The sequence below is a fragment of the Macaca mulatta genome, chromosome 1 (assembly GCF_049350105.2).
Source record: "Macaca mulatta isolate MMU2019108-1 chromosome 1, T2T-MMU8v2.0, whole genome shotgun sequence".
NCBI lineage: Eukaryota > Metazoa > Chordata > Mammalia > Primates > Cercopithecidae > Macaca > Macaca mulatta.
The window spans coordinates 104111445-104127989 of record NC_133406.1 but is presented as its reverse complement, the minus strand read 5'-3'; the positions used below and the strand labels follow the sequence as shown (position 1 = coordinate 104127989).

Genomic DNA, 16545 nt, shown 5'->3' with positions numbered 1-16545 from the left:
AAGTGGAGTAGATGCATTCTGCTCCTCGAATTAAGAAGAGAGAGCCCATTGAAAATGTGGCAGGGTGAAGAAAAGTGAGCATGATTTAATATCACCTCTTCATTCGTTCTCTTCTCTCTCCTCAGGTGCTGGATGGAAATAGTAACCCCTATGACATTTTCCTAAAGGACTTGGAGCCGCCCATTGTGGCCAGATTTGTCCGGTTCATTCCAGTCACCGACCACTCCATGAATGTGTGCATGAGGGTGGAGCTTTACGGCTGTGTCTGGCTAGGTAGGTCACTAGCCCAGGAAGCCTATAGACTTTATTAAAAACTTCAACTTCTGGGAAAATCAAATCAGAAAGGGATGGGATCAGTAACTCCTGGAATGGTGATTCCTTCTTGGGAAGAGTAGAGACAGAAGCATTGCTCATTAACCCAGGGCTTGGTGCCCCACACTGTGTCATGCATTCAGAGTCATTATGTTGACTGCCACTGAGGGGCGCTCCTCCAAAGTCCTCCCTGGGTGCCCAGATGGAGTCCTCCTGGACACTCTGTGCAAGCTTATACCCTTGAAACTCACACAGTTCCCTGGGGTAATGGGCCTGAGCAGTAGGCACTCACTTGGCTGTGTTTCCTTTGCAGATGGCTTGGTGTCTTACAATGCTCCAGCTGGGCAGCAGTTTGTACTCCCTGGAGGTTCCATCATTTATCTGAATGATTCTGTCTATGATGGAGCTGTTGGATACAGGTAAATCTTGGGAAACTTTGATTATTAAAATGGGAAATTGGCCACTAGGAAAGAATAATATTTTATCATGTCTTGGGATCAATAATCAATCAACCAATCAGTATTTATTTAGTTCCTGTACAAGGCATTTGGAGATAATTTAGATTAAGGAATATATATGACCTTTATTTCTAGGGAACTAAAAGCCCAGTTTGGGAAGACAAGTTAATTACCCAGAAAACAATCAATTATACTAGAGTTTGTGATGGCTCTAGGTGTAATAGCCATATTTTTGACCCTCAAAACAGGACGTGTAGTCTGACACAAATATTGGCCTACTTATGGAAACAAAGGGCCAGAGAATTGAAGTACCAAGTATAATACTCTGGGTAAGTCAAGAAGTCAGAAAGAATAGACCTTATACATATAAATGCTTTGAAAATTGTAAAAAGCGGACTAGTAAGGCTTACAATAGACAAGGAAAGTTCTAGGGTAAGATGAGAATTATAGCAGAGAAAGGTAGGTAGAAGGTAGCAGAAGAAAGGAAGCAGGGCTGAAGGCAAGACTGGCCTGGCTATTGTAGAAGCTGGAGCTCAGAAGAACAGAATGGAACAATGGATAAGCCTGAAGTGCATGGATGGAGTGCCATGGCAAAGAAGTGTGACCAGATACAGTAGGAACTTAGAGCTGGGTACGGGATGCTCCCACCTATCCCATTCCACTTCAAGCCTTCAAGCCTTGCCATTCTTCTAGCCCACACTAACACTTTTCTCTCTAAGCTTGGTCTGTATCTGCAAAGTGAGCCTGGGAGAGAAGTCAGTTCATAGTGAAGACCAGATCAGATGATGGAGGTTGACAGGGCTTGAGAGAAGGAGATACTAGTGAATCTCAGGAAGGGAGTGTGGAATTATAGCCTTCCATTGGCTTAGGTGTGGAGAATGAACTATTGCTCTCTAGCTGCCATCCCCTGGGTGAAGGCTTGATTCATCCACTCTTCTACTCCTAGTCACTTCCTTTCCATCTTCTTAGTCACTGTTCTTTCCTTTTTGCTTAAACTGTCTTGGCATAATTTTGCTCAGTCACACCCCAACAGGCATGTATTCAAGGCATAGAGGAAATCAGAGATCAACCGAATTCAGTTTAATTTAATAAGCCTTTGTTAGTCAACTGTTACTATATACAAGGAATTTGGCCAGGCATGTTAGGTATTCAAAGGTAATGAAGTCATTGACCTTACCTTTAAAGAGCTCACAATTTGGAGTAGGGGCTAAAACAGAATATAAGTTATTATGATTCGAGTATATGAGCAAGAGATAGCCTATGATTGCTCTGGGGTTCAAAGGAAAAAGTAAACTATAGTAGGAAAGCACAAAAATGGGGATGAAAACATCTGGATTTTATATAATAAAAGTTACTTCTCTTTGCTACAAGGCTTAAGGGATTAAAATGTGTGTGAAAAGCATTTCATAAGATAAATTGCTGTACACATATAAGTTGTTATCTGATTATCATTTTTCTGACTGAAGGACTGCAAAGATATGGTAGAATCGATGAAATCTGAATTGGGTCCCAAAGAATGGGTACTACTTTCACAGATACAGATTCTTGAAATGGAATTTTAGGCAGAGGGAATAGCATGAGGAAAAAAGAATTATGGTTATAAAGTTTAGGGGACTGTCTGGGAAAATCAACAGTTTATTTAATGATGGGCCATATTTATGTGGCAAAGTAGTACAGGAGAAGCAAAACAAAGCAGATTATGCCATGTCTTGAAGGAACCTGAAGTCAAAGCCAAAAGGAGCAAGAAGTGGAGGAGGAGGAAGAGGAGAAGTTGCTGTTCTTGTTCTTCATAAACATTATCATTAATGTAATGAGTCATTGAAGATTTTTAAAGCTGAGGAAGGACATGATTGGAGCTGTGGTTTAGACAGATTAATCAAGCAGCATGCAAAGGTTAGATTGGAATGGAATGAGGAGGTGATGAGGAACATTTTAAAACTCTGAGTTCTGCCAAGTAAAAAGAATTAATGACCAAGGCCATAACCGTGACTGTGGGGAATGAGGAAAATATATTCATTTAGGGGACATTTGCAATCTGATTGGATGTATGGGGCAAGACAGCAGGGTGAGAAAAAGTGTCACATGAAGCTTGACAGTCTAAGTGACTGAAACAATGGAGATGACATGTATTTATTCAACAAATATATTTTGAGTGCTTACCATGCACCAAGCACTTTCCACTACTATGAAAGAGAAGTGTAATTTATGGAAAAGGGAAACCAAGGAGAAAGATTTAGTTCGGTAGGGTATGATGATGGATTTAGTTTGGGGTTTAAGTCTATGAGATTGACAAGACATTCAGTAGAGAAATAAGGAAGGTAGCCAGAATTATGGCTCTGAACTCCAAGGGAAAGATTAAAAAAATTACAAAAATGTAGACATCATTGGCTTCATTTAATAATTGAGGTAATAAAATATCTGGTGGAGGTGGCTGAGTGAAGAGAGATGACATCAGAGTCTCAGGAAATAGTCATATTAGCAAAAGTTACTTTTTAAATTGAAAACAATTTCAAGAGTAATATATGCTTACTGGTGATTTTAATAACTCTAAAGTATATAAACATTGAAAACTTATTTTCCTATCCCTTCTTCACTTGATTTAATTTTGACTAAAGGGGAACTGAACAGGTATTCCTTTTAATTTCTGTTGCTTTTCATAAGACTTCCATGGGATTTATTTTTCTGGGGATAATGGGGAATATATTTATTGCAAGTAAACTTATGTTCTCCTAGCTTTCTGATCTGTAGAGAGAAGAAAAAGATGGCAAAACCTTGGAAGGGAGATCCAGGCTCTGGTCACTGTGGATAAGGCCAGTCAAATTTTATAATTTACCATACATTTTCAATGATTAAATATATTTTAAAAGGCTGGCATAATCACCCTTAGTATTTTTTATTTTTTGCGATTCACAAATTTTACAAATTATTGGTCTGGCAATAAACCTCAAGGGTCACACCCATTATTGCTTGAGGGTGAGTATCCCAATCTCATCATTTGGGAGATTTGTGTCATATCTGCCAGAGCTTGAGATGCACAGCTTGAGGAAAGACAAGTTCCACATGATGGGTTCTTGCTCTATGCCTCCATAAAAAGAAGAAAGGAGCCTCTTTGTGTTCTCCAAGTAGTCAAATAAGTATATATGCAGTTACATTCCATCCAGCAGTCAGGCTTCTGGCAAACTCAGCCTTTAAAACAGAGCCTCTTACTCAGAAGTCAAAGAAGACTGCTAAGCTAGAACACAAAACTAAATCCAATACCTGGGATTCTCATGACATCCATGCATCTTACTTCCTGGGTCTAGTATCCTATAAATTTAATTAAAATTAAATAGAAATTATTGTTTAAATTTGGAGCTTATATTTTCTCCCTTTCATTTAATATCAAATTGGGTTGTTGGATATGTGGAATAGAAGAGAGTGTGACTGGATTCTCTGAAATTGATTCACTGAACAATGACAGCGTGTAGTTAAAGGAGAGTCAGCACCAAGCTCTGGAAACATTTATTTGATAATGGGGCAAGTGCTACTATGTATGCTAGTATTTATTCTATGCATTTATGCATTTCATCATTTACTTAGTGAATTAATTCGTCAACTGCATTTGATAATATTGAGTCATTATGTGAAGACATATTCATTATATAAGAATAGGCAAGGTACAATAAATTATAGAAAGCTTTTCATATTAAATAAGATATTGTTTAAAGGTTTTACTACTAAAGGGGTAAGCATCAAATATTTTATAAAAATTACTAATATGAAATTCTTAATTCTCCATTGATGCAAGACAAATGAGTCAATACTGTAATACAAATGTGATTATTTACAGTCCTTCAATTTCAAGATAATAAGCCCATACAAAATCTGGAGTAAAGATGCTGGGTAAAAGCTCTTCCATGAATATGTGATTAACTCAGATTTCTCTCTCCTTTTCCTCCTCTTCTCCTGGCCTGAGCAGCATGACAGAAGGGCTAGGCCAATTGACTGATGGTGTGTCTGGCCTGGACGATTTCACCCAGACCCATGAATACCACGTGTGGCCCGGCTATGACTATGTGGGCTGGCGGAACGAGAGTGCCACCAATGGCTACATTGAGATCATGTTTGAATTTGACCGCATCAGGAATTTCACTACCATGAAGGTCAGTGCAGTTGGATGTGGTGGAATTTCTTTAAGGAGGCACAAATCATAGTGTGGTAGAGAAAAGGCATGCTAGAAAGAAGTCTAGGCTGATGACGGTTCAATGACATATTCTGTTACTAACTAGCTAAATGCATTTCACCAGTCACTTCACCTCTAAGGGTGTGGTTCTCCATTTGTGTGTAAGGGAGTTAGAATAGGTCAGTGAGCTCTCTCTCTCTCTCTCTTTTTTTTTTGTTCTAACACTAAAGGTGACACATCCATAAAACACAATAACACAGTGTCCAGGGCCCACAGATTTTTAAGACCCGTAAAAATGTTTTAATTTCTTTTCATATCAGATGAAAAAAAACCAAATTTTTAGGGTCAAAGATTATCTTTTTACCAGCACAGTTGCTATATATATATATATATATATATATATATATATATGTATACACACACACACATCTATATATACACACACACACATATGTGTGAATATGTGTATTCTCATTTAGAAATGAGATTTCTAAAAAAAAAAAAAAGATGAAATTGTTTTGGATTGTATATTATTTCAGGTTTCTCACCTAGCCCTGTTGAAAAGTAGACTGGCTCTGAAACATACCTAGGAGGAAGTAGGATGGCAGTCATCCTCTTACCTCAGTTCAGAATAGCTCGAATCAGGGTAGATGGCAACTGTGGTTGAGAGGATTATAGACTTGAGAGAATTCAAGGCAAGGAAGGGCCTGAGAAGATGCTGGTGTAGTCATCATTTAACAGATGAGAAAACTGCAGTCCAGCAACATGAAGTGAGGTGGCCAAGGACAGACAGTGCATACAGGTGACCAGGGTTGCAGCCCAGGTTTTATAATGCCTGACCAACTATCACTGCTGCTGTGAGGTTCCTAGAAGGAAAAATCCAGAAGACTGCAGAACACCAACTATTTACCAAGGGTGGTGCTCGCAGAAACAGCAGGTCTTGACTTATGGAGTTGGCTGGCACTGTCTCCATGCACCTTAGCAGGGCCAACCTGTCACTCACTTGCCTCTTTCTCTACCAGGTCCACTGCAACAACATGTTTGCTAAAGGTGTGAAGATCTTTAAGGAGGTACAGTGCTACTTCCGCTCTGAAGCCAGTGAGTGGGAACCTAATGCCATTTCCTTCCCCCTTGTCCTGGATGACGTCAACCCCAGTGCTCGGTTTGTCACAGTGCCTCTTCACCACCGAATGGCCAGTGCCATCAAGTGTCAATACCATTTTGCTGATACCTGGATGATGTTCAGTGAGATCACCTTCCAATCAGGTAGGGAGCTCAGGTCCTCTTTGGGAAGTGGGAGCAAGGTGATGAAGGAGGAATGCACATGGCCAGAAGTTCTCATTAGCAGGTCTCTGAGAGGAGTGGGATGGTACAGGCAGCTTCTCATTTCTGGATGCAGTGAATCCTTTGTGTGACTAGTTTTAATTGTGGAGGGGACAGGATGAGAATGGAAATGAACAAAATATTCATGTAACTCTTCTTAGAAAGATTTTTTTTAAATGAGAGTATAGTGTGTTAAAAATTTTATATAATTTAAGGCAGTTAATAAGCTGCTAAGAAAAAGCACACCTAAGCACTACTGAGATATTTAAATGAAAATCTCTAAATATACACAAAAGTAAAGAGAACAATAAACCACCCGTCACTCAGCTTTACTAATCATTGATATTTTGCCATATTTGTTTCACCTATTCCTTCCTTTTGGCTGTAGCATTTTAAAGCAAATGTGAGATACTATTTGATTTCATTAGCAAATACTTTGACTGCATCTAAGAAAATAGTGTCATTTTCATAGCTATAATGCCATGATAACATCTAACAACCCTTATTATTAAATAATTTCTAAATACAACCCAATATCCTGTCCATATTCAAGTATGACTAACTGTCCAACAATGTCTTAATTCAGTTGGCGTTACCAAATAAGGATCAAAATAAGGATCTCTTGGTGTGCTTCTTTATTCTATTTGCCCTGTATCTCTTTTAATCTAAAACAATTCCTTCCTTTTTTTTTTTTTTTTTAAGGATTCTGGCTTGGCTGATGGCTTTCTGTGGTGTCATTTTACTTGAGCTTCTGTTCTCTGTCATTCCTAATGACTGGGTGCTTACATCTACAGGTCAATTTGATTCAAGTTCAATATCTATTTTTGTCAAGAATTCTTTTTTTTTTTTTTACTTTGCCATCCTATTTCTTTATTATCAGAAAGTTGTTTTTTTTTATTTTTTTATTTTTTTATTATTATACTTTAAGTTGTAGGGTACATGTGCATAACGTGCAGGTTTGTTACATATGTATACTTGTGCCATGTTGGTGTGCTGCACCCATCAACTCGTCAGCACCCATCAACTCGTCATTTACATCAGGTATAACTCCCAATGCAATCCCTCCCCTCTACCCCCTCCCCATGATAGGCCCCGGTGTGTGATGTTCCCCTTCCCAAGTCCAAGTGATCTCAGTGTTCAGTTCCCACCTATGAGTGAGAACATGCGGTGTTTGGTTTTCTGTTCTTGTGATAGTTTGCTAAGAATGATGGTTTCCAGCTGCATCCATGTCCCTACAAAGGACACAAACTCATCCTTTTTTTATGGCTGCATAGTATTTCATGGTGTATATGTGCCACATTTTCTTAATCCAGTCTGCCACTGATGGTTGTCAAGAATTCTTTATGGATAGTGTTGTATATTTTATGCTGAACTTCATCATGGGGATATAATGCTAGATCCTCTCACTTTTTATGATACTAAGATTGATTTCTGGTTCCTCATGAACTTTTTCCTTAAGTTTTATCCTCCATTAATAACCACTGTCTGAATTACTTATTTCACTAGGGGTTGCTAAATGATGATTTTCTAATTCTTTACTTTTTTTCTGCATTTCTTAGCTGAATTTCTTCCAAATAGAATAATTATTCTTCATGCACCAGTTTACTCAGATTTCACATTGAAAGACCAGGATATGTGACTTATTTTCCCCTTTAATTATTAATTTTCAGAGTAATGACTTGATACCCTAGCAACCCTCAATAATGTCTAATGAAGTTTGTTTTTTACTCTTATTTTTTGGTATAATTATAAACTAATTGCTTTTTATCAATTTAATGTTTAATCGATTGCAGGGTTTTTTTTTTTTGTTTTTTTGTTTTTGTTTTTGTTTTTTTTTTAGACAGTGTCCCTCCCTGTCACCCAGGCTGGAATGCAGGTGGTGTGATCTCGGCTCACTGCAACCCCTGCCTCCTGGGTTTGAGTGATTCTTCTGCCTCAACCTCCCAAGTAGCTGGGCTTACAGGTGCCTGCCACTGTGCCTGGCTAGTTTTTCTATTTTTAGTAGAGATAGGGTTTCGCCATGTTGGCCAGGCTGGCCTTGAACTCCTGAACTCAAGTGATATGCCTGCCTTGGCCTCCCAAAGTGCTGGGATTACAGGTGTGAGCCACCGTGCCCAGTCATTATTCTTTTTAATACTCAAGTTGTGCTGTCTTTGACTAGAGTTTGCTCTTTTTTTTTTTTTCTGAGACAAAATCTTGCTCTGTTGTCCAGGATGGAGTACAATGGCACGATCTTGGCTCATTGCAACCTCCGCCTCCCAGGTTCAAGCGATTCTCCCGCCTCGGCTTCCCGAATAGCTGGGCTTACAGGCACCTACCACCATGCCTGGCTTTTTTTTTTTTTCTTTCTTTCTTTCTTTTTTTTTTTTTGTATTTTTAGTAAAGACAGGGTTTCACCATGCTGTCCAGGCTGGTCTCAAACTCCTGACCTCAGACGATCCGCCCGCCTAAGCCTCCCAAAGTGCTGGGATTACAGGTGTGAGCCACTGCACCCAGCCTAGAGTTTGCATTTTTAAGGGGGCTCTTTGCTCTTTGGATCTGACCCTAGAAGCCTTTGATATCTTTCTTGTTTTCTGAAAGAACAAGGTATTTCAAGCTCATTTTGAACATGCACTGTGCCCAACATGGAATCAACCATTTCTTCAAGAAATCTTGATTCCTTTTAGTAGAAAATGGTATTTAGAGAACACAAACTGGGCAGTAGGGATGTTCATTGCTAATAGGTTGTCATTGTTTCTTGAATTTTTTGGTGGAAGAAAGCAATTCAATATGTATATTTAAAAAGAAAAAGATTATGAGTTTACATTGTTATTTCCAATTGAAATTAAAGATAAGGTTTTTATTTAAACTTGATTTTATACTTTCATCTCTATTATTTATGCTAAACATCATGTTTCCTAACAATGTTAACAGCATTTTCTTCATCCTGTTATTCAAAAAGCAATACCAATATTATTACTAGCAACATAACTATTGAGCATTAAGATTTCGTAACAATTCTCTTTTCTTTGTCCTGAGAATATATCCTACTAAGAATGTACAGTCAAAGCACTGTGTTCTAAGGTCAGTTGGGTAACAGTGGTATAATTCTTTTCTGTATATAGTTATATCACCAATGTGGTATACAGTTAGGGTAACAGTGGGATAATTTTTTTCTGTATGTAGTTGTGTCACCAATGTGATATACAGTTAGGTTCATTGTATTCCATTTGTTTCAACTTTTAGGGATTCGTTTTAAACTGTAAACACTACTTTTGATTGGACAGTAACAGCAGCAAATAGTGATTTAACTTACTGATACCAGAAACTGTGCCAAATCTTGAAAAGTTAAAAGGTGTTTAGAATATTGTTCACACTATTAAATTTTAGATGGGGAGACAAAAGACACACAATGCTGAAAAAAAAAGAAAGAAATGTCCAAAGCAATATGAACAATAAATGGTCAGAAGGAGAGAGGCACTAGAGTGTGTTTGTCATAGACAGCATCAAAGAAATAAGATTTGTACTGGGCCTGGAAGAAAAGTCCAGGTGTAAAATAACACAAGAGAGAGGAAGAGACTAATTTAAAGATAAACCACACTTTGGGAGGCCAAGGCAGGAGGATTGCTTGTTATCAAGAGTTTAAGACTAGCCTGGGTAACATGGCGAAACCCTATCTCTTTAAAAAACACAAAAATTAGCTGGGTGTGGTGGCACATGCCTGTAGTCCCAGCTACTTGGGAGGCTGAGGTGAGAGGATCACCTGAGTCCCAGAGGCAGAGCTTGCAGTGGGTCGAGATCGCACCACTGCACTCCAGCCTGGGTGACAGAGTGAGACCCTGTTAAAACAAAAACAAAAACAAAAACAAAAAAACAAAAAACAAAAAGATAAACCAGAAGAACCCATCCTTTCAGATTTGATTTTTAAGGGGGGAAAAAAAATTCAAGATGGTTTGCTTATTAAGATGTACTGATAAGACAATAGAGCATATTTTTAGGAAAACAGGTTTGATGTTTAAATGCCTTCTGTGCTAATGATTCAATCTAACAGTAAGTTGATTGATTGTTTTAAGTTGATTGATTGTTTTATCTGAATACTGAGAGTAGAAATCAAGACACTCAAAGTCAATGCCACTTATACTGTAAGTGTTAACTGGGGGACAAATAGATTACTACCCATCCTCAGGGATTCTCCTGGCATAGTAATCAGTACACTTATTACAGCTAATTATAGCTATGAAGCATGGTTTTTGACTCCTGGGGTCTCTTGAGCTTTAAATCCAATGCATAATAATATTAGTTTTCACTGGAGCCTGATAACTGAACTCATAAAGCACATGCAGAGGCCAGATACCTCCTTATTTATATAATAATGTTAAGAAGAAGAAAAATTAGGATAGTTGGAAGAAATATCTCTTAGAAAGGAAATACGTATTCTAATTCTTGACCCCCTTGATTAGACAAATCAGAGGGAAAAATTCAGGCAAAGCTGCCAACATCAATCTGGCAAATACACTTTTGTGGTTTAGTCTCAGAAGCTGCAAAATCACAGTAGAGGACCCTCCAATGTCAGTAAATATCTATAAAGATGAAGCCTTAATTCATAAATTGAAGGCCTAGACCGATGAGGCATAGTGGAGACTCTTTTATAAACAATCTAATTTCCTTTAAGGAAAAAGCATCTTAACACTATGTCTATCTCTTGCCCATTTACCTGCCATATTATGTCTATATTTTCACTGAATTTGGGTCCTGCTTCTTATGCTTTATAATAATGCATGGTCACAACCTGTTGAATCGCTGTTTCTTAAACTTTTTTGTACCATAGCACCTAGTATGTAATATGTGAAACAAAAATTTTACAAAGGAAAACTTGCTCTTACTATTTAGATAAATGGTGATACTTTTATTTGATATATTTATGATTTTATCTTTTTAAAAGACTGATGGCAACTCACTAAATTGATTTCATAATGTGCTAGGTCACAATATGACTTCAGAGAAAACACAGCTATCTGTCTTCTCCCTGGCTCTGACTCACCCTTGTTTTATAACAGATGCTGCAATGTACAACAACTCTGGAGCCCTGCCCACCTCTCCTATGACACCCACAACCTATGGTATGTGTGATTCCTAATTATACAAATTAAGTTGAAGGGACTTCCTGGAGGATGAAGAAGGGTAGAGAGTTGCAAAGCCCTGGCTGTGTGGGAGGCTTTACACCAGTTGGCTTTGGATGAAGAGTAGCCCTGGAAAGGTAGGACTGTCTACCTCCAAGTTATGGATCCAAATATACTCTATTCACTACTGATTCATGTGCTTCTTCAGCTGAGGCAGAGTCTGGAGTTGTCCCAATTTCTCCATGAAAGTTTGGAAATTTGGGGTCAGAAACAGGGAAATGGACATTCCTAGGTCAGACCCATAGTGGGTATTTCTAAGAAGGGGTGAAAATCTAAGAAACAAAATGTTGATCTCTCTAATTGGAGATAAATATGCCATGTATGCCTTGCTTTAGGCAGTCATTGGTGACACTAGCCAGCGATGTGGGAAACATGTGTGATTGCATGTGTCCAAAGAGGACTTTCAGCTCCCTTGGCATGTCTCAAAGAATGCAGAGAATGAAACTGATTCTTCAACTATTTTTCATGAAGTGTGATTAAGGGACCATAGACTCAGGCCATAATAATACAGAGACAAAATTTTGGGAAGAATAGAAAAACTCACCATTATTCTGTCTGACACACGGGGAGAGGGAGACTACTGTCTTATGGAAGAGGGAAGTAGGATTTGTGAACAAAGTAATAAAACAGGATGGGCATGGTGACTCACACCTGTAATCCCAGCACTTTGGGAGGCAGAGGTAGGCAGATCACAAGGTCAGGAGTTTGAGACTAGCCTGGCCAACATGGAGAACCCCATCTCTACTAAAGATACAAAAATTAGCCGGGCATGGTGGCGCATGCCTGTAATCCCAGCTACTCAGGAGGCTGAGGTAGGAGAATTGCTTGAACCTGGGAGGGAGAGGTTGCAGTGAGCCGACATCATGCCATTGCACTCTATCCTGAGGGACAGAACAAGACTCTGTCTCAGGAAAAAAAAAAAAAAAAGTAATAAAACAGTAGCAAGAAAAAAAAAAAAAAAAACCTGTAGCAAGAACAAGAATAAACAGAAGTATTAAGGTGGCATCTTCCATAATTATCTTCAAGGAACAGGGTCTACCTCCATGTTTCCAGTCCAGTCCCTCATACTTTTACTTGACCTGTGAGATAATTGTATTCTCTGCCTTCTCTCCCTGGTCACAGATCCAATGCTTAAAATTGATGACAGCAACACTCGGATCCTGATTGGCTGCTTGGTGGCCATCATCTTTATCCTCCTGGCCATCATTGTCATCATCCTCTGGAGGCAGTTCTGGCAGAAAATGCTGGAGAAGGTGAGGAGGTGCAGAATGGCCATGATACCAAAAACTGCTCCTTTCTTTCTTAAGCCACTGTTGCCCCAGGAGTAAAAGGCACATTGCAAACATTTATTAATGGTTGGAGTTAATTGAGGCTACCAAGAAACATAGGAATGAAGCCAGAAAAGAATTAGCTAAGTCTATTTTCTCATTTTTAGAGTGGAGATGTTGGAACCTCCCTAACCTTCCTCGAAAATGCAGAAAACTCTTCTTAATACATTGAATCTCAACTCAGGCATTTTCCTTGAAGATTCTGATTCACTGGATTTTGGGTGGAGGCCAGGCATCCATACTTAAAAAAAAAATTAACAAGTGCTTCTGATGCACATTCAAATTTAAGAATTACTCTCTCCTAATGCCAAGCTGAAATTTCTGATAATGCTGTTGAAGTTCCTTCTCATCTTTTTCACTTTGCTTGTCTGTTTGGTGTGTGTGTGTGTGTGTGTGTGTGTGTGTGTGTGTAGAAAAACATCCAGCTTCATGAATGTTCAAGTCAAGTTTCTCACTACTCTATTTCTACTTTTGTTCACTTGAAGGTTATGATTATGTATCCCTCTGAGTCCCTTTTCAGACTCTGTCTATGCCAACTGATCTGAATAACTTTTTACATTGTCTAACACTTTACAAGAAGCAGACTTTTTCCTCATGCATAATTTTATATATACCTCATTGAGTAATAACTCATAGGTATTGTTATATTTAACTATTTTTCTGATGAGAAAATGTGATGTGCTTAAGGTCATACAACTGGTGTCCAGTCTTCCATGCTTTTTCCAATTGTTAATATTGAAATGCATTTATTTCTTTCTACATTCATTTCATCAAAGATGGAGTATCTATGACTTGTCTTGCTTTCTTGGACCAAATAGCAACTCACTGCTGCTTAGTGTCTATTCTTTTGGGGCCTGCTGATGATTAAGTATTTCTACGTTTGGCCATGGTCACCTTTCCTGGTCAATGAGTTCCTCTCATTAGACATGTACTAGGAGAGGCCACAGAAACTCTGAGCTGTGGGGCTTTGAACTGCCTCCTGAGGGCAGGGAACAGGAAGAAGGAGAAATCCTGATTGATTTCGGTGTTTGGGGGTGGGGTCTCAGAGGAGAACAATGCCTGTGTGGGATCTCTATTCCAGACAAGAGGAAAGGGCACCATGAGAATGGGCTTGAGTCTCCAGAGCGTTCTAGATGTAGGATGGGAGAAATATGGCTCAAATCAAGGGTAAGGAGGAGCAATCCTGATGAGTAGCCTGCAATTCCTTCTGACCTGTGCCACCCTCAGGTTCCTGAGATGGTTGATGTTTGTTTTAAGGTTTTTAGGCAGGAATATTTCATGTAAGAGGTCTCCTTGCTTCCCACAAGTATGTCTACTAGTCTGAAAACACTTAAAGCTTTCAATTCACAAATAGCCACAGAAGACTGAAAGACAGAATCCACAGAGACTCACTCACTGTCATGAGGTGTCTCAAGGCATGAATGAGGCAAATATCAAAACTTTTCCTCCTTTAGAATGCTGGAACACACTAGTGTTTAATGAGGTATTCCAGAGTGAGGGTGGTGGTGAACTGAAGATTCACTGAACTGCTTGAAGAGGATATGTAACCTTCTTAAATAGTCTGTTAGGACCACATTTTAGCCAAGGGAGGAGGGTCTGTGTTCTCTACTCTATGAGCTCTTTTTCTCTTTATGTGAGCCACAATTTACCACACTTCTCTGAGTCTTTATTCTGAGGCCTGTTGGAATATCTTCATGGGCTAAGAGAGAAATGTTGGAATCTCCAGGTAAAAGGTAGAGCAAACATTTTTCCCTTGAATATTTAACTTGGTCCTCTGAGAAATTCTACCCCTGTACACCCTGAGTAAGATGACTCAAGGTGCTCTGGAATGACACCCAGGATTTCTTCCTGGGAACAAAATTTTATGTGGAAAATCATTGAGTACACACATATATTCTAAGAACATTACTTAACATAGCTGTAGACTGTAGCATTGTTTGTAGGATACTTTTGATGGTGTCCTCAACATTCCCTCTTTGAGAGATTCAACCCACATATATTGAGTACCTACTTCGTTCTGAGCTTCATGCTTGTACTGGGGATATTACTGCAACAAAAGACCTTTCAGTCTAGTGGAAAAGTGCACATCTAAGTTTCGCCATTGAGCACCCAAGCTGTGTTTGTTGGAGTGGAGCATTTTACATGCTTAAACTCAAATAGTCACATACATGCAAATGTTGGCATTTTCCTTTTGATGGAGCAGGCAGGTTATATTAGATAAGATACCACAGAAGTGGTTGCTTTGTTGTTCTCCCTCCCTTATTAGGTGTAAGTCACATTGTTATCTCTGGACACCTAGAGCTTTCCTGTCCCATATTGTAGCCATTTTATTTTTGGTTAGTGAAAATATGGGTCAGTGGTGGGTATTATCCTAATTTAGGGTGTCAGAATGATCAATTAGAACTATTGATTCATCATGTTATAGTGCATTTATTAAGTTAATAAAAAATTTATGTCTATTCCAAAACCAAGCAGTTAAAGGGTAAGCCAGCAAAACCCATCATTTAATAAAACATAGAAAACTCTATAAGATTGAGATATTTGGCTACCGATAGGTTCTTATAGCATCAAGGAGATAATCCTTTTTTTTTTTTTTTTTTAAGTGTTTCAGAAAGCACATCATAGAAATTAGAAGATCAAATTCTACCTTGAAGAAATGAAGGATTATTCTAAGTTTCTACAACACAGGCATTTGTGGACGCAGACTGCATCCCTAGCACGTCCAGTGTCACTGGGGTTAAACAGTAGTAAAGAGTTATTTCATTTTCGTGGAAGAGCTGAGTTTAAGAAGGGGAGGAATTGACCATCTTTTTTGTGCCAGCGTGTCTTTCTCCTTGTTATTCTCTTCCAGGCTTCTCGGAGGATGCTGGATGATGAAATGACAGTCAGCCTTTCCCTGCCAAGTGATTCTAGCATGTTCAACAATAACCGCTCCTCATCACCTAGTGAACAAGAGTCCAACTCGACTTACGATCGCATCTTTCCCCTTCGCCCTGACTACCAGGAGCCATCCAGGCTGATACGAAAACTCCCAGAATTTGCTCCAGGGGAGGAGGAGTCAGGTGAGGATGATGTGGTGGGCAGGGAATCGAGGGAGAAACTTCGACAAGCCTCAGGTAGGAATGACGCACCTGCTCCCAGTTAACTGTATCTATTTTTAGTCTCTACTAACCTCCTGAGAAGTCCACATTCTCTTTCTAGATTTGGTCTGCAGCTGCTCCTGGCCCAATTTGAGCACCTCTCCCTTGCTACTGAATATAAGATGTGTGGAGGGACCCACATATCAGAAAATAAAGAAAAAAAAAAAACATGTGAATTAGGTGTTAACACCACAAGAACCTAAACAGTCCAACCAGTCTAACCTCATTTCACATGTCGGGAAAGTGAAAAAGCCCAGATAGAGTACTCATCCAACACCAAATTTCATAAGTGGGTAAAGGCAGGACTAGATTTTCACCTGGAGAAATAAATAAATAAATGAAGCTAAAGACATTCCAAAATTCCCAGTGGTATAGCCATTTAAATAACTAAAATAAATAACTACTTGAGTTATCTATTTTTTGGTAATTTCTCTTTGGTAAACATTTATTAGAGTAATATGAGATTTTATTATGAGAGTAAAATATTTCTCCCCTTTTCTCAATAAAAGCATTGAAATAAAACAGGTAAAATAGTAAGTAGTGTCAGTTCATTCAAATTTCAATGTCTTTTAAAAAATGATGCAGAGTCATATCAGAAGGGAAGCTGGAGTCACCTCTTTAGCTCAGAGCAACTTTTCTATAAGGTCATCTACCTGAGGGACT

The 16545-nt window shown here is 38.8% G+C and overlaps 1 protein-coding gene across 11 annotated transcripts in view; it reads left to right on the top strand.

Moving 5' to 3' along the window:
* The window catches only part of DDR2 (discoidin domain receptor tyrosine kinase 2), a 160725-nt gene that overhangs the window by 131090 nt on the left and 13090 nt on the right, over positions 1-16545 (top strand). For all 11 annotated transcript variants that reach the window (XM_077939448.1, XM_015114088.3, XM_077939434.1 and 8 more), the window contains 7 exons: positions 126-273; positions 626-731; positions 4729-4912; positions 5955-6198; positions 11292-11354; positions 12537-12667; positions 15594-15804. In XM_077939448.1, the coding sequence (XP_077795574.1) occupies positions 126-273; positions 626-731; positions 4729-4912; positions 5955-6198; positions 11292-11354; positions 12537-12667; positions 15594-15804 (1087 nt within the window). The remainder of the gene's footprint in view (positions 1-125; positions 274-625; positions 732-4728; positions 4913-5954; positions 6199-11291; positions 11355-12536; positions 12668-15593; positions 15805-16545) is intronic.